The sequence below is a fragment of the Drosophila nasuta genome, chromosome 2R, assembly GCF_023558535.2.
Source record: "Drosophila nasuta strain 15112-1781.00 chromosome 2R, ASM2355853v1, whole genome shotgun sequence".
In the NCBI taxonomy this organism is placed as follows: Eukaryota; Metazoa; Arthropoda; class Insecta; order Diptera; family Drosophilidae; genus Drosophila; species Drosophila nasuta.
The window spans coordinates 17,460,374-17,485,858 of NC_083456.1; the positions used below are offsets into that span (position 1 = coordinate 17,460,374).

General features: G+C 36.5%; 5 protein-coding genes across 7 annotated transcripts; 2 read left to right on the plus strand and 3 right to left on the minus strand.

The window, feature by feature from the left end:
• Positions 1-412: 412 nt before the first annotated feature.
• Positions 413-1,852, minus strand: LOC132785118 (putative gustatory receptor 93b). Its single transcript, XM_060791112.1, has 2 exons — positions 746-1,852; positions 413-691 (listed from the first exon to the last, which is right to left on the minus strand). The coding sequence occupies exons 1-2, from the start codon at positions 1,760-1,762 to the stop codon at positions 533-535; spliced, it is 1,176 nt and encodes a 391-aa protein (XP_060647095.1). The 5' UTR covers positions 1,763-1,852; the 3' UTR covers positions 413-532.
• A 97-nt stretch (positions 1,853-1,949) lies between these two features.
• LOC132785119 (putative gustatory receptor 93c) lies at positions 1,950-4,307 on the minus strand. Its single transcript, XM_060791113.1, has 2 exons — positions 2,764-4,307; positions 1,950-2,135 (listed from the first exon to the last, which is right to left on the minus strand). The coding sequence occupies exons 1-2, from the start codon at positions 3,844-3,846 to the stop codon at positions 1,950-1,952; spliced, it is 1,269 nt and encodes a 422-aa protein (XP_060647096.1). The 5' UTR covers positions 3,847-4,307.
• Positions 4,308-10,139: 5,832 nt separating this feature from the next.
• Positions 10,140-15,476, minus strand: LOC132785911 (uncharacterized). The gene is made up of 2 exons (XM_060792224.1): positions 14,722-15,476; positions 10,140-10,512 (listed from the first exon to the last, which is right to left on the minus strand). Exons 1-2 carry the CDS (start codon positions 15,095-15,097, stop codon positions 10,364-10,366), a joined length of 525 nt encoding a protein of 174 aa, XP_060648207.1. The 5' UTR covers positions 15,098-15,476; the 3' UTR covers positions 10,140-10,363.
• A 3,874-nt stretch (positions 15,477-19,350) lies between these two features.
• Positions 19,351-21,651, plus strand: LOC132785022 (mitogen-activated protein kinase kinase kinase 7-like). 2 transcript variants are annotated; one of them, XM_060790979.1, is made up of 9 exons: positions 19,351-19,419; positions 19,477-19,789; positions 19,844-20,022; positions 20,088-20,232; positions 20,285-20,472; positions 20,529-20,840; positions 20,895-21,095; positions 21,170-21,305; positions 21,354-21,651. In XM_060790979.1, the coding sequence occupies exons 3-9, from the start codon at positions 20,005-20,007 to the stop codon at positions 21,470-21,472; spliced, it is 1,119 nt and encodes a 372-aa protein (XP_060646962.1). In that variant the 5' UTR covers positions 19,351-19,419; positions 19,477-19,789; positions 19,844-20,004; the 3' UTR covers positions 21,473-21,651. The 2 variants fall into 2 exon arrangements, 1 of the variants encoding a protein (XP_060646962.1); XR_009632298.1 differs by lacking the exon at positions 19,351-19,419 and having other exon boundaries at positions 20,895-21,099.
• An 815-nt stretch (positions 21,652-22,466) lies between these two features.
• LOC132785023 (mitogen-activated protein kinase kinase kinase 7-like) lies at positions 22,467-24,812 on the plus strand. Of its 2 annotated transcripts, XM_060790980.1 has the most exons (9): positions 22,467-22,547; positions 22,618-22,932; positions 22,989-23,165; positions 23,249-23,393; positions 23,446-23,633; positions 23,690-24,001; positions 24,056-24,256; positions 24,331-24,466; positions 24,515-24,812. In XM_060790980.1, exons 1-9 carry the CDS (start codon positions 22,512-22,514, stop codon positions 24,631-24,633), a joined length of 1,629 nt encoding a protein of 542 aa, XP_060646963.1. In that variant the 5' UTR covers positions 22,467-22,511; the 3' UTR covers positions 24,634-24,812. The 2 variants fall into 2 exon arrangements, with proteins under 2 accessions (XP_060646963.1, XP_060646964.1); XM_060790981.1 differs by lacking the exon at positions 24,515-24,812 and having other exon boundaries at positions 24,056-24,260; positions 24,331-24,415.
• Positions 24,813-25,485: the final 673 nt, after the last annotated feature.

Sequence of the window (25,485 nt, forward strand, 5' to 3'; positions counted from 1 at the left end):
AGATATAGATATAGATATAGATATAGATATAGATATAGATATAGATATAGATGTAGATATATGTATATCGGAATTCTTTATTTATCTCATCTTCCTTTTTTCCTTTTGATCTGCGTCTGCACTGACGCAGCCTTTTTGAGCCCCTGAAACAAGTGCAGCGAACAAGTGCACCTTTTTATCTGGGGCCTTACCTTTAGCTTTACCTTGCGTTTACCTTTAGCTCTCTACCTATGCTAATTAGAGCGACGTCCTCGGCCTTGTTTTTATGCGCTGCGCTTTTAGCGTGAAGTGTCCAGCTCCAGTGTCGCTCGGTTAGCTGCATAAATTTTCTGCTCTGCGGCAAGCGTAATTTATGCGCCAACTTTCATGGGAAAAGTGCGACAGAAAAACGTTAAGCGGAAATTGGAATTGGAATTGGTCCTGACAACGGATTTTTACATGCAACCGCAGGACAGGACAGGTGTGTGTCTCTCTGTCTGTGAACCTTACCCTAAACTTAACAACCCTCTGGCCCTTACAGCGTGACGAGGAATCACAATTGGTTCGACTGCATTCCATACTGTATAATATAGGTGAGATAGGTGACCAGGGCTGATAGAAAGACCAATATGAGCTCGTTCGATACATCGAATAGACCCAAAGGACGCACTCGAAATTCGTTGTAGTTCAACCGACTCAAAAACATCTCAAACTGAAACGGATTTATCATAAAGTTGCATTTATTCTAAGATTAAAGTTAGCTTACTTTTTTGTGCCAATCGCTTCGCTCTGTTAGATAGTAATTCTCTAGACTGAGTCTCCGAACGACACGCGAATTGTGGATCGTTCCTTGAATCGACAATGTCAACAGCAGCATCTCCAAAAATATCTTCATCTCCAGTATCCAGATGGCAAAGCCATTGAATTGATTTAGCACCACGAAAAACGAGACGAGCGCCATGGTTAGAAAGCCAAAGATGATTGCGAGACAAAGTGGCACATCAAACAAACGCTGAAATTCGCGAGAGACTCTCTGAATATCCTCGTAGATGGCCAGACATTCATCCAGACGATAGCTGGCTGCCTTGCGTTGTGCTCGAGTGTCCTTCGATGGCTTCAGCTTCTCCAGCTGATCGCGCAGTTCATGGCGTATATAACGATTCATGTGGTGATAAAGAGCACCCACACTCAGATAGCCCACAAAACAAATGTAACAGATGATTGCAGTACTCAAACTCGAATAAGTTTCCAGCAAGACAGTGAAGGTGAATTGTAAGTTGAATTCGTCGATTAAGGTGGGCAGCAGATAGAAACACTGATAGATTTGGCAGAGGACACCAAAGAGCAGCAATATTAGCTCGCGATGGCCACCAAAACACATATCCTGACATCCGGGCAGCGACTTCACTCTGCGAAAGAGCTGCAGAAAAGTGTTGACCAATGCAATCAATTGTTCCTCATACCAAAATTGCATCACGAGAATGACGAGGGCACAAATGAGGCTGCACAACATGCGAACGCCGACAATCAATTGGAAGTGGATGTTTTGCAAGACGATGATGAAAGAGCCATAAAAGTGGCAATACAAGTAGCTGATTAGTATCCGAAATAGCATCGACAGCCACTTGAACCATCTGCGCTGCTGGGCCACCAGACGTCCATCGCCTCGATTACACTCCACACGAAAAGTGATGACTCCCAGTGCTGTGGCATAGTTGCAAGCGTAGCGCAAGATCCTTGCCGTTGCCGAAGAGGCACTTAGCCTGAAGCGACTTCCGAACATGACTAAGCAGTCGATTATGTGCTATCCCCATATTTATAAGACTAAAACTATTAGTTGATTGCTCCTTTTGAGATACATATCTTGGGCACTTAATTTGAGTAAAAACTGTTTGCCATATTCGCACAACTTTATCTTTGGTTTATCAACATTTATTACAATGACAATACAATTAAGTGAGTTAATTTAATTAAATATGGTTTGAATTCATGTTGAATGCAATTTGATTCGACTGAATGCCATATTGCAATATGTACGTGAGATATGTGACCAAGCCGGAGAGAAAAACCAATATCAGTTCGTTGGATATTTCGAACATACCCAAAGGATTGACGCGAAATTCAAAGAAATTGAGGCGATTTAAAAAGATTTCCAGCTGCAATGAAGAAAGGTAAAATTGTAGTTTAAAATTGATCGTGCTAAGAACTTTGAAATTATCGAAAAGCAACGAATTATAGTTCTGGCGAAACTAGAAAATGGATATCTCTACCTATAATGACTGACTTATAGACAGACGGACAGGAATAAAGCGAAATTTTAAAAGTTAGTTTAATATCCAATTAAATAAACAAAATTAAAGATGATTACATTCAGGAGATGAATTTCTGAACATTTTCTTAGAAAATATAGTAAGGACAGACGCACGATCTCACCTAGATAAAGCCATTCTTTAGAAAATCGTTTAGCACCTAAACATTTCTAGAACTAATTAATCAATGTACCAAAGCAAAAGTTAAAACAAATTGAGGTTTGAATTTTCATAAAGCGTTACTAAAGAAGATTGTGAAAGTCGCAATTAAAAAATTATTCTGGTCGATCTCTTCAACCTAGGAAATCTATGTACAATAGTTTCAAATTTTGCGAATTCAAATGATTAAGTTGGGTAAAAATTGGAAAGCATTGTCTTTTAGTCTCTGCCATCTATATTTTGAGTTACACAGAGATTGAAATAGATATTTGGCAACTAATTATATACATATAATATCATCCATCTCAGAACTCACCCTCACATGCCAATCGTTGCGTTCGGTCACATAACAATTCTCCAGACTAAGCCGCTTGATGACCCTCGAGCTGCTGCTTGCCCCATGAATGGCCAGAGTGAGCAGCACCAGATCCATGAACAACTTGACCACAAGCATCATAACGCTGTAATCACGAAATCGATTGAGCATCACAAAATACGAGACCAGCGTCATGCTCAGAAATAGAAAGAGAAGAATCAGCGAAAGTGGCAGCTCAATGAGTTCCTGAAATGAGCTGCTAACCCGCTGAATCTCATTGTAGATGGCCAGACACTCGTCCAGACGATACCCGGCAGCCTTCAGCTCCCGTCGACTGGCGCACTGACCATTTGGCTGCTCCAAGCCACGCAGCTGGCGTCGCAGCTCGTGACGCACATAGCGATTCACTTGGGCATAGAGAGCTCCCACGCTGAGGAAGCCCACAAAGCAGGCGTGACCGATCATCATTGCATTGATGGTAATGTACATATCACAGAGTACGGTCAGAATGTAGCTGACATCGAGTTCGTTGAACAACATGGGAAACTCGCAAGCCAGCTCATACAGCAGGCACATGGTCTTGAAGATGAGCAATCCGAGCTCACGTCGGCCACCGAATTGCATGAGTTGGCAACCAGGCAGCGCTCTCACACGTCGAAAGAGTCGCAGGAAATCGTTAACGATGCGAACAATGCGTTGACCATACCAAAACTGCATCAACATAATGACACCGGAGCAGGTGAGAAAGCCGGCAAGTCGTATCCATAACAGCACAATCATCTGCGGATTGCTGGTGATACTGATGAAAGCCATGCTCCTATAGGCAAAGTAGCCACATATCAGAAGGCGCGATAACAGACAGAACCACTTGTAGCAGTAGCGATTCTGTGCCACCAGGGAGCCATCGTGATTGTGATTGCTCTTAATGCCAAACCAGATGAAGCCCAGAAATGTGGCATAGTTGCAGGCGTGACGCAAGAGCCACGCTGCTGCCGCTGTGGCACTCATCTTGTGCTTCAGCTTCAGGTGAATGATGTTGCGATGATGTTGGCTTCCGAACATGACTAAGCGTTGAATTCCCATGGAATGTTGTGTGGCACAACCTTTTGGCTTTTGCTTGGTAATAGCATTTATAAGCTAAATATCATACACATATCACAGGCACACACTACTCTGCTCACCTGTATTAGCTGATTGCTTGGTCAAGGTCAGCACTGCAGAGTGCGAGAGACAGAGAGAGAGGGGAGACGAGACTCATCGATGCTTATCTGAAGGGTTCATTAAGCTAATGACGAGTTGCCATAATATTGTGATAAGCGTTCGTTGTTTGCCCTGTTCTCTTCTCTTCTTGTTCGCTTTCGAGTTCGAGTTCGAGTCGTTTATTCTATATTTATTTTTACCCGAATGTTTGTTTGAACTTCATAAAAGACGCAACAGGCCATATCTTTGCTTCATTCGAGTTTCTTTTTAAACAATATTTGCTGTGACTAAATGAATTCAGAAATGAGAAAAATGCATAATTCAATTGAGTTTGTTAATGAAATCGATGTGAGTATATTTCAAACACTATACGAACCAAAGATTTTCAGCGATATGTGATGATCTATTTAATTACTATAATTATTATATTGGTAATTAAATTAGCTTCCAACTGTATTTGCTGTAATTAATGAATGTTTGTTCTTTATTGGTCTTAAAACAATCTTCTTTCTATCTTTTAGATTATAAATTAAGTGTAATTTAACTTAAATGTATATTTTATGAATTAAATCAACAATTTAAGAATTTCTTCAAATAGTTTATAACTTGATTATAATTCATCCTTTATTTTCCAATTTATTATTCTACACTTACTTAAATTATTAAAAGTTCAAAAAGTTGAGTTTTTATTAAATTATTGTTTGAAAATTGAATTTTTTCTCAATTCACTTCACTTAAAACAAATCAATGTAAAATATCTAATCTAATCGCAACTCAAAAATATGTATTATTCGGAAAATAAACTTCAAGGTTTTCAAGCTGAAATATATTATAGTGTAAGCTTATTCAACAGCTCTGAAAATATCCAGACAATCCCATAATTAAGCATATAACAAAGTGCTAAAGAAAAGGAGAAAAGAGAAGTGATGCCAGTGCTCAGCATCAACTCAGCACAGCAGGAGTAATAGATCTTTATTAACCTGCCTCAATCTCAGACATGGCTTGCTCATCATATCCATTAGGGTTTCTGATTCACACGCTCACGATCCTGTCCGATCTGTTGTTCTGTTCTGTTCTGTTGTTGGACTCACGCTCTAAGCTCCCCCATGTAAATGACGCCCCCATTTTCGAGCGGTACGTGTACGTGATCTTCTGGCATATCTTTTATGCTACATCTCGACAAAACCCCCGACTATGACTTCTACTCCTACAACTACTCGAACCGAACATCGACAACGACGTCTTCGGCGACTCCTCCTAAATATGTGTGTCTGCTGCACGATTACACAGCAACAGAGAGATCTGAGAGATCTTTCAAGTCTGTCAGTTACGTACGTACTTCAACCTCTGCCACTCTTCCACTCTGCCTCTCTGCCCTTTGTGTGCCATTTGAAAAGAATTTTCACTATGTAGAGTTTTTTTTCTCTCTTCGTTGTGTTTTTTTTTAGGTAATTACAGTAACAACAACAATAATAACCAAAGTAACAATGCGAGGCCAGGGGACAACGAACGAGCACGTACATTTTCCAGCATTGTACGAAAATTGTGGGAACAATCAACGAAATGAGAACTGAAAACGAAAAGTGCTTTGCATGCCCCATGTTGTTGCTGTTGTTGTCGTTGCCACAAATTGGCATAGCTTGACTTCACTCAACTCGACTCTGGGCTCTAAAATTGCGAAACAAAGGCCCAAAGAGTTGGCTTGGCTTGACTTGACTTGGCTGAGTGACTGACTTGAAGTACGAGACTACGAGTAATGCCAGCTAAAGGAAATCATGCGAAGCGGCTGACCACAACTTGGTCAGCAGATTAGAGCACACAAATCTGGCTTCCACAGTTTCTCAGCGTGACCTCACGTACATTTTGCCAGACACGCAGCCTCTCTCTCTTCGAAGAAGATAGAATTCTCCAGCATTTATGGTAAAGGTGCTGAGGGGAAAGGGAAAGGGTTATATTCTGGCTGCAGGGTTGATTGATTTCACATTTCACAATTCAATTCGAATTCCAATTCCGTTTTGTGCCAGCGGCCTTGGCTTGCTTTTCACGCTTTTCCAGCCAATGCACTCGCCAAAAACAACCAACGAACAATCTCTGACATTAATGATGATTAATGTATAAAACGCAACGCTATTAAAATTATCTCTTATGCCCTGCCATTATTTATTTGCGATTTCTTTTCCACAGATTCCGTTTTCTTTGTGCTCTTGCAAAAAAAAGACAACAACAACGAAATATGTGATATGTTTGTGAAAGCCAAAGAAATAGGAAAAAACTACAGCCATCTCTTTTGCACTCGTGTGGTTGCTGTTTGGCTGCACAATTTTTATGGCACCAGAGCTTGACTTTACCGTTACAGCGCAAAACAAAAATGGCAACAAATCAACGAAGTCAACGCCATAAATTTGTTGTTGTTACTGTTGCTAGGGGCTTTGAATTTATTGCGGTTCCAATGCATAAAAAAAAAAACAAAATACAAAACGCAGGCGAAAATGCGGCCAATGCGATGACTGTGGGTAAAGTAAATACTCACAAATGCTACTGCTGTCTCTGTCGCACTCTATCACACGTACGCTATGGTTGTTTGCATTCGTGCGTATGCGTGTGTATGTGTGTGTGTGACTGCATTACGAGTGCCGACATTAAAAATCTTCAAATTGCATGCTAATAACCATAGCAGAGCAGACCTATTAAGTGGGCAAATATGTTGGACATGCTTGTTACTAAATGCATGGCATGTAATTTACTCGTATTTTACTTGACTTTTGCGAAATGCCATTCGCACAAAAATGCGCGTGTGTGTGTGTGTGTGCGAGTGTTCATACATGTAATGGAAATATCTATGATTAAAACTCGTAATATTTTTGTACAATTGCACATACAGTAGTCGCTCGTTGTGGTAGTTTCACAATAGCGAAACGAATAACAAAGAGGGTGACTTCAACACTGGGTGAAAAATCCACACGCTAAGCTTTTCAAATGAATTTCGAGTTTAGCAAGCCAAATACTATAATACTATAAGCAAAATATTGTTTATGTCTAATATTACATTCTGAAAATATTCTCTATATTTATCCAGAATAGAGTCGAATGTAGTATTATTATCTTTTCTACTCTAACTTCCTTAATTGTATAATATTATGAATTTTAAAATAAATTTAATTTAATATATATAACATTGTCTATTTCACTTAAATAACAAAAAGTGTCAAAATTTTTCTATTTTTTTTAAATCTGAAAAATCTCCTTTTTGTTATTTTGCTTTTTTAAATCAATTTCGAGTTGAGCAAGCAAAATACTATAATTTTAAAACAACATAATATTTATGCCTACATTACATTACATTCTGAAACTAATTTCAATCTATCCATCATAGAGTCGAAGGTCGAATTTTCGTGGTACTCTATCTTCCCTAATTTTACTACATATTATAAGATAAGCTTTATTTAATATACATAACATTATCTATTTTACTTATACAAAAAGTGTCCACATTTTTTTATTTTTTAAATCTGTAAAATCTCTAACTTTGTTATTTCTTTTTCAAATGAATTTCGAGATGCTCAAGAAAAGTACTATAATTTAAAAATAACATAATATTTATGTTATGCGTAATATTACCTTCTGAAACTATCCATCATAGAATCGAATGTTGTATTTTTGTAGTACTCTAGTTTCCTTAATTGTACTACGTATTATAAAATAAATTCAAATAAGTAGATATCCAAAATAAGATAAATTCAGAGATCCCACAAATTTAATAAAATAAAAAAATTGAAACAATTTTTACAGCAAGTAAACAAGTAAAATAGATATTATATATAGGGATTAAATAAAATAGGTAATATTATATGTATACATAATATATTATATGTATAAAATAAAATAAAATAACATATTATTACATATCTTGAGTTTGTTTTTGAATTTAATTCTTAAAATTTAATTTAATATTAATAAATTTAATACATTTTTAAAATATCTTTAATTTCAAGTGTGTACAAATACAAAATATAGTCGAATTGAAATTTATAGATAATAATAAACAATCAAAGCTATATTCTTTTAAACGTATTCGTATATAAAATCGTGAATGTTCTTACTAATAAAGATAAATGATTTCATATTTATTAATTGAGAATAGAATGTGATAAAGTCATGGTACAATATGAGCCACTTTAATAAAGTAAACGCTCAAAAGATTCCATTGCATGGAGAATAGATTTTTTATGGTTTTGATTTCCGTTGCACATAGTACTTACAGATACGCAAAGTATACTATATGTATCTATGTTTAGGGTGCACATGTGGCAAATACAGCCATAGGCAGAGGCAGGGGCAGCGGAGGCAGCAGCAGCATCAATCATCATCAAGCCAACGCCGCCGACATCGTCGTTTGCCTAAGGCCTGCCGGAAGTGACAGCCAATCTAATGTTAAGTGCCCACTCCACAAGCTACACATTGTGTTACAACACTGCAAAGCATTTTCTCAAATGTCTGCGGGCAACAATGTGTGGCAACAACAACAACAGCCGCTCTGTTTGTGTAACCACAGTAAAGCTCGACTATGTTTGCTTTACATTATTTAGTATAAATAATTTTCTTTGTTCATACTTCTTTGTTCCCAACTGATTAGATTTAATAAATACTTATAATCGCATGATAATTGTTTATTTTTAAGCGCAATAAATGCAATTCCATGCAGAAAAGAAATCGAATCCGATTTTTGTTATTGGAGTACCTACATTAATTCAATTAGAAGCAAAATAGAGACTAATAAAATCTCTTTTCACTATTACTTTTACTATTCACATTTAAACAAGAAAAAAAGTAAAAAATATTTATTTTATATTTATGCAAATTTCTTTAACTCGTAATTTTCGTTTAAAACATGAAAATATCTTCGATTTTTATGCAGTAGAGCAGTTGCAGTTAGCATTGTATATTAATTTAATTACAAGAATAATAAAGGCTAATAAAATCTCTTTTTATTTTTATCTATTATTTAAATTTAACGAAGAAAAAAGTAAAAAAAATATTTATTTTATATTTATGCAAATTTCTTTAACTTGTAATTTTCATTTGAAGCATGAAAATATCTTCAATGTTTGTTGCTGTTATCGGTGCTTTACTGTACCGCATTGTTTGCCCTTGCCTAGGGATCGCTTCATTTGTAAGTGGAGTTCCGCTGAATCATCGCTTTTCCATCTTATCTTCGGCGCCTCCCCGCTTTTCTTTACGTCTCCACTAAATCACGCCATCAAGTGGCTCAGCTACTCTCTCTCCTTCTCCCCTTCTCTCTATCCCCACATTCCCACAAATAGGCAAATAACAAAATGCTTTTAAATTTTTAACTTTGCGTTTGTATTTTGTTTCATTTTTTTTAAGATGTTTTCTTTTTTGTTTTTGTTGTTTTTGTTTTTTTTTGTTACTTTTTCTTTTGCTAAAAAAATACAGTAAAAAGTTTTGTTTTCATAATTTCATTGTGTTGTGTAAGTTTTACAATTTTTGTTTAGTTTCATTTAAGGAAATATGCACAGATTGTGTTTTTTCTTTTTCTTTCTCTTCGTCTATTAATATACACAGTTCTAGTATGTATGTATGTATCTAATGTAGTGTTTGTAGTTTAAAAAAATGTTGTTTTAAAGTAATTCGAATTTCTAGAATAAAGTGTGTGTGTGTGTGTTGGAATTGTACAATTAATAAGGAGGCGAAAATTTACATAAATACAAGATTTTTCTCGATGTACTTTTGAACTGTATGTATGTGTGTGTACGTGTAAGTGTAAGTGTGTGTGTAGAATTTAAAATACAATAATTTCAATTAAATTACATTTAGGAAAAAATAATAATTTAATTAATTGTTGCTTTAATTGAGATCATGACAAATTGTAAATACTTTCGGCACACGCGTGCAGCAAAAGCCAGAAACACGCTGAGAACGCTTTGAAATTGGTATTGGGTAATTGGGGGTTTGGGGGAAGGGATTATCATTAGTATCTATGTATCTAATAGATGCATAGTGAGTCGAGCTAATATAATTCTTAATTTTATATTCACTAATTACAACTGTTGGCTGCATCAAGTCGCATTAATTATAATATTAAGTAATGTCATTACATTTTACGTATTGCCAATAATAATAACTAATAATAATAAAAATAATCAAAAATTATGTTTGGCTCTGCACGCGTGGCGCAATTGTTTTTTGTTTTTTTTTTTGTTTTCTTCATTTTTAGTGTGCGTGTGTATTTGTGTTTGAGGGTGTGTGTGTGTGTGTGCTTTGCAACAAAAGCTTAAGCAATAATTTGGACTGTCAAGTCTTGGTTTTCTTTGAACAAAAATATACACATATAAAAAAACATAAATTATTAAAATAAAAAAATATGTATAATAAATATCAATTATTGCCGTTCATTGTCATCCTCCTTTTGCAGTTGTTGCATCAGTTGTTGCCCATTTGTCCCCATTTCGCTACTTAGATTATTAGCTATACATTTTGGCACATTCGAATTCGAATTCGCATTGTGAGCTTTGCGTACACGGAAATTACCTGCAAAGAGGGAAAAAGATGGTGGGAAACAAACAAATTAGAAACAGTGTGACAAATAAATACAAATAAAGCAAAAGTGCAAAAGTCGTTGTGACCTTCAAAATGAGCCAAGTGCTAAAGGGAAGCAAAAAAGGGAAAGCGACGACGACGACAACAACAAATGCAACGCAGTTGCAGCAAATGTTAATGTATGTGAGTATCGATATAATGCAAATATACTCGAATGTTTTACGTTCGCTCACACAAACAATTAGCTCTCTTATCGCCTTATGTGTGTGTGTTTGTACCTGTGTGTGGCAAGTCGATAACACTCTTCGAAGAATGGACAGCAACCAACAGAGAACAGAGAACAGAGGCAACGGCAGCCACAACAACTGTTGTTCAATGCACTCGTCGAGCGTTATCAGCGCACGCGAAACTTTTGAGCTTTCTTGTGTAATCAAACCTTAAATGAGCACAGCTGCAACAATGCTGGTTGAGTTGTATACAGACAGTATAAATCGGTTATGTGCAATATGTGGTGATAAAGTGGAATGATATTTACGTATTGCAAATATTTGTGAAGCCTGATTCTTCTTCTTTGTAAATACATTTTTTGTTTGAAAATCTATCAATGTGTAATATGTTTTGTAATTTATTTTAATTTAATGTAAAATTAACAGCATAATGCAAATTGCAATTAAAGATTATTTATAAGTGGCATTCACTGTAACATATTCTAGTTTTAATCGGTCAATGCAGTCATTGCCTTAAGTTCGTGAGTTGGCGACAGAAATAAAAGCTTTGAAGGCTTGTCTCAACGACAACAACAACAACAACAGCAACAACACAGTGTGACCCACAAAGCTGTAAGCCAGCGATAGAAATGTGCGATTAAAGCGATAACTCACGCTCAAAGCATCTGTTATCGATAGCCCGATTAGGTCATTACTTAAACACAAAGCGGATGAATCAGAGTGTGTCATACTTAAGATTTCCTCTTCACTGTGAAGCAACTCAGAGAGGAAGACAATAGTTGTTAGCGGCGTTGTAAGGCACTTTTGTACAGTTATGGGAAATTTTAAGCCGACGCGACAACAAAAGCGACAAGTAAAGCGGTCATAAGAACGCAGAGGCATGTTCAGATTTATTTCTATATACATATGTACGTAGTTAGCTATGGTTCTTTTTTATTTTTCTTCTGTTCTCGTGTTGAGCGGGTGGCAATTGTAATGAGAGGGGGAAGGGGGGCGACGAAGAAGCGACAGCCGCTCATTTCAAGCATTGTAATTCACCGTTATGGGCACGCAGCTGTGCCGTTGGCTGCCAAAGCCAAAGCCAAAGCTTTCCAATTTATTATGCGCTTACAACGCTTTCTACAACTAACGAAGAGAGAGAAAACAAAAAAAAAAGAAAGAAAGAAAGCAAGCAAGAAAGCTGGCAAGAACAAGAATGAAGTGCGCGTCAGATAGGACGGTGAGACGACAACAAAACGCGTTTTGTTTACGAAATGTGTGTGTAGCGTGGCGACGATGAAAACAGGAATGACGACGACAAAGCACACATAACATAAATATTTATGTGCATGCATGTGTGAGTAAACACATACACACACACACACACACGCAAGAGTATTTATGAGGCCGTGAGAGTTGCTGCATACATAAACATAATTATAAGCTTTGGCTGCCACTGCCACTGCCAATAATCAGGCCGGGGGCGTGGTACAACAAACAAAAAAAAAAAAACGAAAAGAAAATAAAACTCCAAAGCAAAACAAAAAGCGCAAGCAAAACAAATGCCTCTCTAACTGTTAAGTACAGTGGTGGCCAAAACATGGCAAAAAGTTCTTTCAGAACGTGAGCGCAAGAACAAGAACAACGAACGATAACAAAAACTTTCCAAATTTACATGTGAGCATCAGATACAGAAGAAACAGAAACGTAGAAAAAAAAACACATTTGGTGATTACACGATTATTTCTTACTTTATTATGTTTTTATTTCTGAGAAAGAAATATGTATGAACAACAACATATGTTTATATGGCTGAAGATTTGTATACGATTTGACTACAGCAGGATGTCGTTTCTATTTCGATATAATGGGAATGGAAAATTTTCAAAATTCATTTTTACAAATTGCGTTGACGAAAGATATAAATATTGCGCACTATAAGTGTAAGCAAGAAATACAGATTAGAACATTTGATTAATCAACTTAATCGAAATTTTGATAAAAATGAAAACTAAAAGTTACAATGGAATTTCAAATGTTTATCTCCAGTGGAATATTACAGCATAATTGTATTGTGAAATATTCAAATTGACCAATTTTACATATCACAAGTCCATGAATTCTCTTTCTTTCAATTTGTGCGACAATTTGCCAGTTGGACCTGCCACAAGTTAGCCACAAGACCCAGATACAAAGACGCTGCTGTACTTACGCGTTACGCGTAACGAGTGCGTGACCTTCACGACGAGTTTTTGAAAAACAACATCATACGCAGCCCACATAAACGCACGCATAACGCACACTCACACACACACACACACACACACTCGAAAACATGCTTATCAGTGGAGACAAAACTAAAAATAAAAATCACAAATTCGCGCCAAAACATAAAGAAAACAACATTCTATATAGAACCGCGTGTGCCAATGGAAATAAACAACACAAGCAGCAGCAAAGAATTGCCTTGCGCTCTTGCTCTCCCAATAGGTTCGCTCTTTGCCTCGCTCTCATCACTGGCTCTCTTTACGGAGAGCATACGATACGATCAGGCTGTGTGTTGACTATGGCCTGCCCGATTGTCTGCCACTGTAGGCAGCCAGCAGCAACAGCAACAGTTGTGGGGCTGTGCGAATCTGTGTGCGAGCGAGTGAGTGAACAAGCAAGTGAGTGTGTGTGTGTGTGTGTGTGTGCGAGTGGGCTGACAAGGCGTGTGTGTATAAGAGTCAGCGACGACGATGTTTTTGGACTGTCGTCGACGCCGTCGTCGTCGTCGTTGTGGGTGCGGCTGGCAAACAACAACAACAACAACAACAACGACGTGATCAACAACGTACAGTCGCTCGCAGGCGTGTGCCAACTTTGTATTTTCTCTTTGAATCAGATTTTTCAGTATAGTTGTGCATGTTCATGCAAGTAGCAAATGCGTTGACAGTGATTTCCATATTAATTGAGGAGGCCTCTCGATTAATTGCTAAACAACTGCGAATGCGAATGCAGCTGCAGCTGCGTGTTCACTGACGCAATCAGTTGTAGTGTTATTTTTATGTAGCCCGCAACTAGTAGAATGGGGATGATCAGCATCCACAAAATTCTGCTGTTTCTTTTGGCGCCAAAAATATATTTTGTCAATTGAGTTACGCAGTCAGCGTCAACGTCGACGTCGCGACGTCAATGTTGTTATTCAATCGTTTCTGTGTTTGCCGAGTTATTTGTTGGCATTATAGTATTTTTATGTAGCTGATTTCTTTCGTCATAGAATGAAGACGCAAAACAAATAGAAGAACTGCAAATACTTTGCAATATACTTTGTTTTTATAGATAGTATAAAAAGTAGTGTGAGGTGGAGAGACAGACAAAGAGAATGAGAGCGAGAGAGAGCCAGTGGAGAGTCTAATCGAAGTAGCGTTGATCAATTAAACTTTTTTGAGCGAGTGCGAGCAAGAGGGACGTAGAAGGAGAGAGACAAAGAGTTTGGCACGTATCAGAAAAATGGTTATGAAGTGCCAGCTAAAAGTGAAACGACGCAAAACGTCTATCAAAACAAAACTACAAAAACACGAGAGACGAGACTCAAAACAAATTCAGAACCCGATTTCTTTCGATTGCCGCGCAAAAGGAACAAAGCAGTTGTTGCGTTGAGCTTTTGCGCAGTCGAGCTTTAAGTGCGTGTTCATGTGTGTGTGTGTGTGTTGCGTTTGTTTGCAGCAAGCTTAACAGTGAGTGCAAATAAATATTGAGCAGCAGGCAATAAATAATAAAGCGAAAGGTTATTGAATTCCCCGTTTGGGGCACTGCACCTGAGTGAGATGTGAACAAGTAAATCAAATGCAAAAAATGCGAAACAAGTAAAAAGGGAACGCACAAAACAACGACAATCGAAATTGTGTGACGTCACAATGTGACAACGACTAGGGATGTTTTTTTTTTTTTTTGTTGACTTGGGCGCGAGGGTTGAACTGTAAAATCAGTTTGACGAGGAAATCGAACTTACCTTTGACGCCAGGGATGCGCGCATATGGCGATGTAGTTGTTAAATTTGGTTTTCCCCCATCGGTCTTGTTCTTGCTAAATGTTGAGATCTGTGGACTGCAATTTTCCGCTAATTTCTTTAGATCGATGTTGTAACGCTGCTTCAAATAGTTCGCATCCTTTTCCTGTTGCGTCGAGAGCATTTTGTCGATTTCCCCATCGCCGCAGCTGCCAAACAAATTGCGGCGAATGCCTTTGACGGCGGGCGACGTCATCACTGGGCGGATGGGGGGAGGAGGTGGGAGGGTTGGCAACACCAAAATCGGTGCCACTTTTGTGTAGCACATCTTGTTGTGGCAATTTATTTCACTTGGATTCAGCTTATATCCCGTACCCATTGTTTCTTTTCTCTTCTTTTTTTTGTTATTTAAACTGCAGTTGTATTTTCTTAATTTTCTCGTTTTGTTTTTGATTTTTTTGGTGTTGAGCTTTCACTTGAACTTTTCTTTGTGCAATTTCTTTGCAAGTAAACAAACAGACACACACACACACGCTTGAAGAAATCAGGTTGCGGCAGAGTCACGTACCATTTGAGAGAGCATTGCAAATTGCATACATATATGTGTAATTGCTGCAGGCAAAAACGTAATAAATTTGTTTGTTTTGTTAAGTTCTTGTATTTTATACAGCCTTCAGGCGCTTGTGTTTGTACGAGAAGAAGAAACGTCAAAACAAACGACACACGATTTGTACGCAGACAACCGACCGATTTCAATTTTCAAACTAGAGTGAAGAGCGGCAGCCCCTTAACGTGACTTATATACTAGCAGACACTGTTAACAGAGCGATTGGGAGAGAGCATAACAGCGAGTGCTCTCTTCAACAGAGGGAGCTCTGTTAAGTCAAATGAAATATGCTCACTATGACGTCATACGTGAAGCACACTTTAACGAGTTGAATTTTTCACAGGTTTTAAATGTATATTTTCAATTAAAAACTATTGAATAAAATTGAAGAATTACACATATTCACTTGAATGAATTATGCAATAATTTAATAAACTAGCAGAAGCTTATTTACAGCGTTCAGACAATTGTGTTACCTTGTCATATGCATGACACCCTGACGGAGAGAGCAACCAAAGAGAGCGAGCGAATACATGCTAAGAGAGTGGTTGTTAACATGAAAAGAGCTAACAGCGTTGCCAGATCTTACATATCCTAGCCAAACGGGTTGAATTTATGTATGTTTGAATAATGTAAATGCGTATGTAGCAATGTAAGTATGTATGTCGAAACGTGTACGAATTTTGTAAATATTACATTTAGGTTCTTGTTGTTGTCGCTTTGTTGGTTTGTTATTTTGATGATGATGTTTGGGGCCCCTTAGTCCAAGGTCAACACTAGTTTCATGCAGCATTAAACGGCCTAATGGATGAGACGTGTCTACAAAAAAAAAATAAATAAAACTCAACCCGAGCAACAACAATGAAAACAAACGAAAACAGCAATAAAATAAAAACGAAAAACACTTTCGCGCTCGAGGCGCTTATTCAAGCGTTGCCCACAAACGAAAGTGAAAACAAGAGTTTGAAACCGACATAGAAATGCCACAGTGGGCAATAAATACGCGAATATAGTCAGATGTGTGTCTTTATGCCACATATTGACAATATATGCATATATTGCTGAGTCACAGCTTGAAAACAGCTGGTCAGAGCAACTGAGACGGTTAGTCATTAAGTGGCCAAAGAAAAAAATTAAAGAAAGGATTTCAATATTCAATTTTGGCTACCTGCAACAAATGCAACGTCTAAGGGTTTGTGGCATATTTGGGGGTTGCAAGCACAGGTCCGCTGGCCAAATGCAAAAATCAACCCTCGCGCCAAAAACGAGAAAATCACAAAGAAAACCCACTTGAAAACGAAAATGTGTGAAAAGCAAAAATCGGATGCGTCATTTTGGCCCGTTTTGTGGAAATGCGTTTCAATAAATGCAGTTTTTGAATCTTTATCTGCGCGATAGATTGCCATAGTACATTAGCGACTACGTGATCGGCCTGCTGTTGAGCTACTTTTGTGGCCAACTTCCGCTGAAAGCAGCTTGCGTGGTGGCAACTAAGGCAGCAAGTAAATCACATGCTGTGTTGTAAGTAAATGGAAATGTGAATATGTGGACTGAATGGTGCTCTATGGACTGTGAGCCACGTACCACACTTTATTATCGGTTGTATGCGGCACGCGAGGATTGCCCCTGACAAAGTTCAAAGAAAAAAAAAACACATTGTCAGAGGGTTGCGCTGTCTCCTGATCGCTCTCCCTCTCTCCTTCTCTCTTACTCTCTCTCTCTCTTGGTAGCTGTATCTGTGTCCCGTTGCTTGCTTGCTTGCTGTGCGAGCTGACGTCACGTTTGCCTAATTAATAAATGAGCTCATTAAACGAATTCCCGGCAAGCGACAACAACAGTCGCTGTCGGAGAGTTGCAACGTTGCATGTGCACGTGGCAGGCGCAGGCGCACAAAATGTATCTAGCAGATACATTATACATTAGGGCTGCCGACGAGATCTATTTTTAGTGCGTGGGGCGGCGAAAGTGCAGTCAGCACTCCCTAATCCCCACTCCCCTGCCATCCGCTTCGCTGACATGACGAGCTCATAAATTTTGCGCACAGCTGAGTTATTCAGCTCTCCACGACATCGCAATTCTCTTTCTTTTTTTTCTCATTTCTTTTTTTTTTTATTTTGTGCGGCATCTGTAAATTTTGCGCCAATTTGTGCGGCTGCTGTTGCTGCTGCACTGAATACCTGCTGCACAGAATGTTGAGCACAATTTTTGCGCCAAAAGCAAAACCTGAATCAGACACAGCCGGGCAACCGGGCCACACTTCCACACCTCCCCGCTTCCCGCATCCCGCATCCCTTTGAAGCACCTTCCCAAAAAATTGTTGTTGAGCCTCAGCTCAAGCTGAACAAGTGCTTTGCTTTTTATTTATTTTTGCTTTTTGTTTGTGTTTTGTTTTGCTTTGAGCTGCAGCCGGGCTCAAAGAACGAACGCAATTCCTGTTTTTTTAATGGGGGTTTCTGGTGGGGCAAGAAGATGCCAAAAAATAACATCTGCTCCCGAAAACCATAGACCGGAATTATCGATGTCGCTGACGTTGACGCTGAGGATGAAGATGAGCATGAGGTTGAGGTTGAGGTAAAAAGCTCATTGTTCCTGTTCTTAAAAACAGATTTGGAGTTCAACTCTTTACCACTTTGAATAAAATGTGAGAAATAAAATAATCTATGGTGAAATCAACAGCGACCAAAGCTATAAATTAAATTTCTTTTTTATACAATAAATGTTAAAATTTGTATATCCAACCCTACAAAGCTTTAAGTCCAGGATCATCCCACTACTTACTGAATAATTAGTGACATTTCTACTAATTAACGAGGTTTGTGTCAACATATTGTTAAAATGAAACTAAAAGATTCGCAATAATTCTAAAATATAATCTTTGAATTCTTATCATTATTTATTATTTTATGGTTGAGAAGTAACTTAGCTAAAAATCGAATATATTTTGATCAGAATTAAGCTTTTTATTTAAAATAAAAAATTTATGATTTAAATATTTTGATCTCATTTTGAATCCTATAATCAACGGATATTGAAATGTTGTGCCTATGTATGTAACAGGCAAAAGAACACATCTACGACCTATTAAAGTTTAAACAAGTAAGAAAGCTACAGTCGAGTGTGCTCGACTGTGAGATACCCGCTACCCATTTTGAATAAAAGGAAAATATTCCGGTATTATTTTCAAAATATACTGAATATACTACAAAAATACTAAAAATATACCAATTGATATGTTTGGTATATCGATATAGTACCGCATTCAAAAAATACCATACACGTTTTTGCCCATGCAACATTATTTCTTTAATAACTTCCACAATTTTTATCTGATCGCAACTAAATTTTCAGGAATCATAAATACTTTTGTTATTATTGTATACACCAAATTCGCAGGTCTAGCTTTAAAATTACGCTTGTTATTCGATTGTTTTGATTTGAGGAGGCGGAAGTGGACGTGGCAAAATTTTGAAACAAACTTGATCTGCGTGCAAAAATAACAAATGCTGTCGAAAATATATCTCCATCTCTTATAGTCTCTGATATCTAGGTGATCATACGAACAGACAGGCAGACGGACATGGCTAGATCGTCTTGCTGATCAAGAATATATATACTTTATAGGGTCGGAAATGCCTCCTTCTACCTGTTATAATCATTTCCTGTCGGCATAATGTTATAATACCCTACTTACTAGGGGTCTTAGTTGATTTCGCTGTCAATCTGGTATATTGTGCCATCTATTGTATATTTTCATATGGTATATACATATATATATATAGTTGAGTGATATATATATTGTATGTATATATTGTATATTGAAAATAATACCGCAATATTTTGCTTTTATTCAAAATGGGTAGCGGGTATTTCACAGTCGAGCACACTCGACTGTAGCTTTCTTGCTTGTTTTTTTTTTTTGCACGAATGTGCTTGATTTTAGAACACTTTTATTTAAGTATTTGAATTATTGTATGACACATTGATAACAAGCTTTTATCATCGTATGCGCACTTTGCCTGAGTCAACGGCAATAGCAGTTTGGACGTTTTAGTCACTTCGCGTTCTTTGCCATGCACATTACACTGATAAAGAGGGTAAGAAAGTAATGATCTATAGAATAAATCGTTCATAGCATAAATGTGTATTTAAAGATTGGAAGTGGTAGCTATGGTGTTGTCTATGAAGGAATTTGGATAACAAATGCTCGTAAATGTGTGAAGGTTGCTGTGAAATGTTTGGAAAAAGGCAATAAAGATTCTGAAACAAATATTTTTCGAGAAATCCGCAATCTACAAGAACTCAATCATGAAAATATTGTCACATTCCATGACGCCTATCGCATAAAAAAACTTATGCCTCATTTTCGAGTATTCAGACTGTGGATCACTCTATGATTACTTGCAAAAAAAGATCGGAAAAGTTTCAAATATCGAAAAGCTTCACTGGATGTTGCAATGTGCTAATGTATGTATTATATGATTTATGTAAGTACAAATCTTAATCTTACTCTTTTTATAGGGCATGGAATATTTGCACAGCAAAAAAAAACAATTCATCGCGATCTTAAACCACAAAATCTGTTGCTTTTCAATAATTATCGCACATTGAAAATATGCGATTTTGGTACTGTAAAACAATATGCAACAGAAAATACGGAACTTATTGGGACAATTGGTTATATGGCTCCAGAAGTTTGTGTAAGTATCTCTTTAAACATAATAAGGTACAATATATAATTTTAATTCTTTAAACTATTCCATAGACGGCTGATGGTAAATATACGGAAAAGTGTGATGTGTTTAGCTATGGGATCACTTTCTGGGAAGTATTCGCTGAAAAGAAGCCATTTGATGACTTACAAAAGAAGAATATGCACCCTGTGGCCATTCAAAATAAAATTAATAACGGTAAAATTTTAAGAAATGCATAACTTTATTTTTAAAAGTTCTATTGTTCCAGGTGCTCGTCCAGATATAAATGACATGCACATTTGTAAAGGTTCTGATCTTATAAAAGCAATAATTAAAAAGTGTTGGGATCGAGATCCAGAGAGTCGACCGACTATGAAACATCTTGTCGCTTTTCTAGGAATTGATTTAAGGCTTTACATACCTATACACTTCGAAGATGTAGATATTACAGAATATGTAAAGTACTATTGATATTAAGCTAAATAATTTACTGATGCTGATATTACTTACAGTTTATGAATGGTAGATATGGTCTCTGCTGTAAAGCATATTGGCGATCTGGATTTTCAGACAAAAAAGTAGATGTGATATTTTTTCAACCAGACAAGCCAATGGAAATGGATTTCCTGAAAGAAGTCTATAAACTTAAAGAATTAATACATCAAAATATTGTGGCTTTATATGGAGTTTCTAGGCAATTTGAAAATTCGATTTTCTTGCTTTTTGAGTGTTCAACTGTATCGATTCACAACTTATTTCATGATCAAAAATGTACCAATAGAGATTCCTATCCTAAGCTAGAATGGATCTACCAGTGTCTCCAGGTAAGTTTGAAACGCATTTGAAACTGCATTTTCCAGATCTCATATTCTTTGTAGGGTTTGGACTATTTGCATAGCAATAATATAGTCCACGGTGTTCTTACAACTGAAAACCTGTTACTTTTCGACGACTGTCGTAATGTAAAAATATTCGTTATTGGAAAAGTGGATCACATATATTTAAATGCAATAGCTAACAAGGAAGAGTCAGTTTATGTTGCTCCAGAAGTTTATGATGCTCCAGTTTATGAGGGTCATGTAGGTACATTTATATATTATATATATGGAAAGGAAGAAAATGTTAATTATAATAAATACATTTATTTGCGTAGAGCGAAGAAAGGGAGTTCACAAAAGAGTCTGATATTTACAGCTTTGGCATAATTATGTGGGAAATAGTGACTGCAAAGAATCCAGTTGTCGAATTCAAAAATAAACAACCTTCAACTATTGTGGAAATTATTAATGGTAAGGAGAATTGTCTCGAAAATGCATAGCTAATCTTTTTAATTTCAGATACTATACACACTAGAACCTCAGATATCCGTAAAATAAGAAACGCTATTGAAGAATGCCTGAAAACTGCAGAATACCGTCCAGATACTAAGGAGCTGATTAGAATGTTAATTTCTTAACTTAATGCACTAGTCAATCTGTGGAATATGTGATGAAAGCTACAGTCTATGCGACTCTGAGATAGCCTCTATCCATCTTCAATGAAAGCAAAACAGTACGATACTATAGTAAACATATATCAAAAAATACTAAAATTATACATGGCAAATATACTATGGAATAAAAAATATCAAATCAATTATGTCTTCGCATTTGCAGTCTGTAAACAAGTAAGAAATCAACAGTCGAGTATGCTCGACTTTGAGATACCCGTTACCCATTTTAAATAAAAGCAAAATATTACGGTTTTTTTCTCAAAAATATTCCAAACAATATATCACAAGAATACATAAAATTGCACCAAAGCGTATATTTGGTATATTGATATGGTACTAGACTCAATATATACTATAGAGGGCAACAAATGCCAGATTGCCAGCCGAAGCAATTAAGACCCCTAGTAAGTTGGCGTTTTTGTCCATACAAAAGTATTTCCCTTATAATTCGACAATTTTAATCTGATCGCAATCAAATTTTGAATCAAAATTACGCTTGTTAGTCGATTTTTGTTGATTTGCGCGGGCGGAAGGGGGTGTGGCAAAAATTTTGAAACTTACTTGATCTGCGTGCAAACATAACAAATGCTGTCGAAAAATTATAGCTCTATCTCTTATAGTCTCTGAAATCCAGTGTTTCATACGGACAGACTGACAGACAGGCAGATGGACATGGCTAGATCATCTCGGCTGTTGATGCTGATCAATATAATAATAATCGATATACCAAATGTATAATATAATAATACTGCAATATTTTGTTTTTATTCAAAATGGGTAGCGGGTATTTCACAGTCGAGCATACTCGACTGTAGCTTTCTAACTTGTTTTTTTTTGCACGAATATGCTTGATTTTGGAACTATGTCTTATAAGTACTTTTATTGAAGTATTTTAATTATATTATGACATATTGATAACAAGTTATTGACATCGTAATGCGCAATTTGTCTGAAACAACGGCAATGGTAGTTTAGTCGTTTTAGTCTCTTCGAGTTCTTCGGCATGAATAACTCACTCGATATTAAACTGCGAGAGAAGGTAAGAGAGTAATGATCTATAGAATAAATCGTTCCCATTTACTATTCATAGCATAAATGTGTATTTAAAGATTGGAAGCGGTAGTTATGGTGTTGTATATGAAGGAATTTGGATAACAAATGCTCGTAAATGTGTGAAGGTTGCTGTGAAATGTTTGGAAAAAGGCAATAATAAAGATTCGGAAACAAATATTCTTCAAGAAATCCGCAATTTACAAGAGCTCAAGCATGAAAATATTGTCACATTCCATGGCGCTTATCACCAAAAAAACATATGCCTCATTTTCGAGTACTCAGACTGTGGATCACTCGATGATTACATGCAACAAGAGACCGTAAGAGTTTCAAACATCGAAAAGCTTCACTGGATGTTGCAATGTGCCAATGTATGTATTGTATGATGTGTACCTAAGTACAAATCTTAATCTCACTATTTTTATAGGGCATGGAATATTTGCACAGCAAAAAAACATTTCATCGCGATCTTAAAACTCAAAATCTTTTACTTTTCAATAATTATCGCACATTAAAAATATGCGATTTTGGTACTGTAAAACGATATGCAACAGAAAATACGGAACTTATTGGGACAATTGGTTATATGGCTCCAGAAGTTTGTGTAAGTATCTCGTTAAACAAAATCAGGTACAATATATAATTTTAATAATAATAATAATATCCAATCCTTAAACTACTACATAGACTGCTGATGGTAAATATACGGAAAAGTGTGATGTGTTTAGCTATGGGATCACTTTCTGGGAAGTATTCGCTGAAAAGAAGCCATTTGATGACTTACAAAAGAAGAATATGCACCCTGTGGCCATTCAAAATAAAATTAATAACGGTAAAATTTTAAGAAATGCATAACTTTATTTTTAAAAGTTCTATTGTTCCAGGTGCTCGTCCAGATATAAATGACATGCACATTTGTAAAGGTTCTGATCTTATAAAAGCAATAATTAAAAAGTGTTGGGATCGAGATCCAGAGAGTCGACCGACTATGAAACATCTTGTCGCTTTTCTAGGAATTGATTTAAGGCTTTACATACCTATACACTTCGAAGATGTAGATATTACAGAATATGTAAAGTACTATTGATATTAAGCTAAATAATTTACTGATGCTGATATTACTTACAGTTTATGAATGGTAGATATGGTCTCTGCTGTAAAGCATATTGGCGATCTGGATTTTCAGACAAAAAAGTAGATGTGATATTTTTTCAACCAGACAAGCCAATGGAAATGGATTTCCTGAAAGAAGTCTATAAACTTAAAGAATTAATACATCAAAATATTGTGGCTTTATATGGAGTTTCTAGGCAATTTGAAAATTCGATTTTCTTGCTTTTTGAGTGTTCAACTGTATCGATTCACAACTTATTTCATGATCAAAAATGTACCAATAGAGATTCCTATCCTAAGCTAGAATGGATCTACCAGTGTCTCCAGGTAAGTTTGAAACGCATTTGAAACTGCATTTTCCAGATCTCATATTCTTTGTAGGGTTTGGACTATTTGCATAGCAATAATATAGTCCACGGTGTTCTTACAACTGAAAACCTGTTACTTTTCGACGACTGTCGTAATGTAAAAATATTCGTTATTGGAAAAGTGGATCACATATATTTAAATGCAATAGCTAACAAGGAAGAGTCAGTTTATGTTGCTCCAGAAGTTTATGATGCTCCAGTTTATGAGGGTCATGTAGGTACATTTATATATTATATATATGGAAAGGAAGAAAATGTTAATTATAATAAATACATTTATTTGCGTAGAGCGAAGAAAGGGAGTTCACAAAAGAGTCTGATATTTACAGCTTTGGCATAATTATGTGGGAAATAGTGACTGCAAAGAATCCAGTTGTCGAATTCAAAAATAAACAACCTTCAACTATTGTGGAAATTATTAATGGTAAGGAGAATTGTCTCGAAAATGCATAGCTAATCTTTTTAATTTCAGATACTATACACACTAGAACCTCAGATATCCGTAAAATAAGAAACGCTATTGAAGAATGCCTGAAAACTGCAGAATACCGTCCAGATACTAAGGAGCTGATTAGAATGTTAATTTCTTAACTTAATGCACTAGTCAATCTGTGGAATATGTGATGAAAGCTACAGTCTATGCGACTCTGAGATAGCCTCTATCCATCTTCAATGAAAGCAAAACAGTACGATACTATAGTAAACATATATCAAAAAATACTAAAATTATACATGGCAAATATACTATGGAATAAAAAATATCAAATCAATTATGTCTTCGCATTTGCAGTCTGTAAACAAGTAAGAAATCAACAGTCGAGTATGCTCGACTTTGAGATACCCGTTACCCATTTTAAATAAAAGCAAAATATTACGGTTTTTTTCTCAAAAATATTCCAAACAATATATCACAAGAATACATAAAATTGCACCAAAGCGTATATTTGGTATATTGATATGGTACTAGACTCAATATATACTATAGAGGGCAACAAATGCCAGATTGCCAGCCGAAGCAATTAAGACCCCTAGTAAGTTGGCGTTTTTGTCCATACAAAAGTATTTCCCTTATAATTCGACAATTTTAATCTGATCGCAATCAAATTTTGAATCAAAATTACGCTTGTTAGTCGATTTTTGTTGATTTGCGCGGGCGGAAGGGGGTGTGGCAAAAATTTTGAAACTTACTTGATCTGCGTGCAAACATAACAAATGCTGTCGAAAAATTATAGCTCTATCTCTTATAGTCTCTGAAATCCAGTGTTTCATACGGACAGACTGACAGACAGGCAGATGGACATGGCTAGATCATCTCGGCTGTTGATGCTGATCAATATAATAATAATCGATATACCAAATGTATAATATAATAATACTGCAATATTTTGTTTTATTCAAAATGGGTAGCGGGTATTTCACAGTCGAGCATACTCGACTGTAGCT

Bases quoted from the DNA above. Each gene is read 5' to 3' on its own strand.
- LOC132785023 (XM_060790980.1), top strand. From the start codon at position 22,512: ATGAATAACTCACTCGATATTAAACTGCGAGAGAAG. The intron at 22,933-22,988 runs GTATGTATTGTA...CTATTTTTATAG, and splicing joins GGATGTTGCAATGTGCCAAT to GGCATGGAATATTTGCACAG. The intron at 23,634-23,689 runs GTAAAGTACTAT...TATTACTTACAG, and splicing joins ATGTAGATATTACAGAATAT to TTTATGAATGGTAGATATGG.
- LOC132785911 (XM_060792224.1), bottom strand. From the start codon at position 15,097: ATGGGTACGGGATATAAGCTGAATCCAAGTGAAATAAATTGCCACAAC. The intron at 10,513-14,721 runs GTAAGTTCGATT...CCCTCTTTGCAG, and splicing joins GCGCATCCCTGGCGTCAAAG to GTAATTTCCGTGTACGCAAA.
- LOC132785119 (XM_060791113.1), bottom strand. From the start codon at position 3,846: ATGGGAATTCAACGCTTAGTCATGTTCGGAAGCCAACATCATCGCAAC. The intron at 2,136-2,763 runs GTGAGTTCTGAG...TCTTCATTGCAG, and splicing joins GCAACGATTGGCATGTGAGG to CTGGAAATCTTTTTAAATCG.
- LOC132785118 (XM_060791112.1), bottom strand. From the start codon at position 1,762: ATGTTCGGAAGTCGCTTCAGGCTAAGTGCCTCTTCGGCAACGGCAAGG. The intron at 692-745 runs GTAAGCTAACTT...AATCCGTTTCAG, and splicing joins GAAGCGATTGGCACAAAAAA to TTTGAGATGTTTTTGAGTCG.
- LOC132785022 (XM_060790979.1), top strand. The intron at 20,233-20,284 runs GTAAAATTTTAA...CTATTGTTCCAG, and splicing joins TCAAAATAAAATTAATAACG to GTGCTCGTCCAGATATAAAT. The intron at 20,841-20,894 runs GTAAGTTTGAAA...TATTCTTTGTAG, and splicing joins GGATCTACCAGTGTCTCCAG to GGTTTGGACTATTTGCATAG.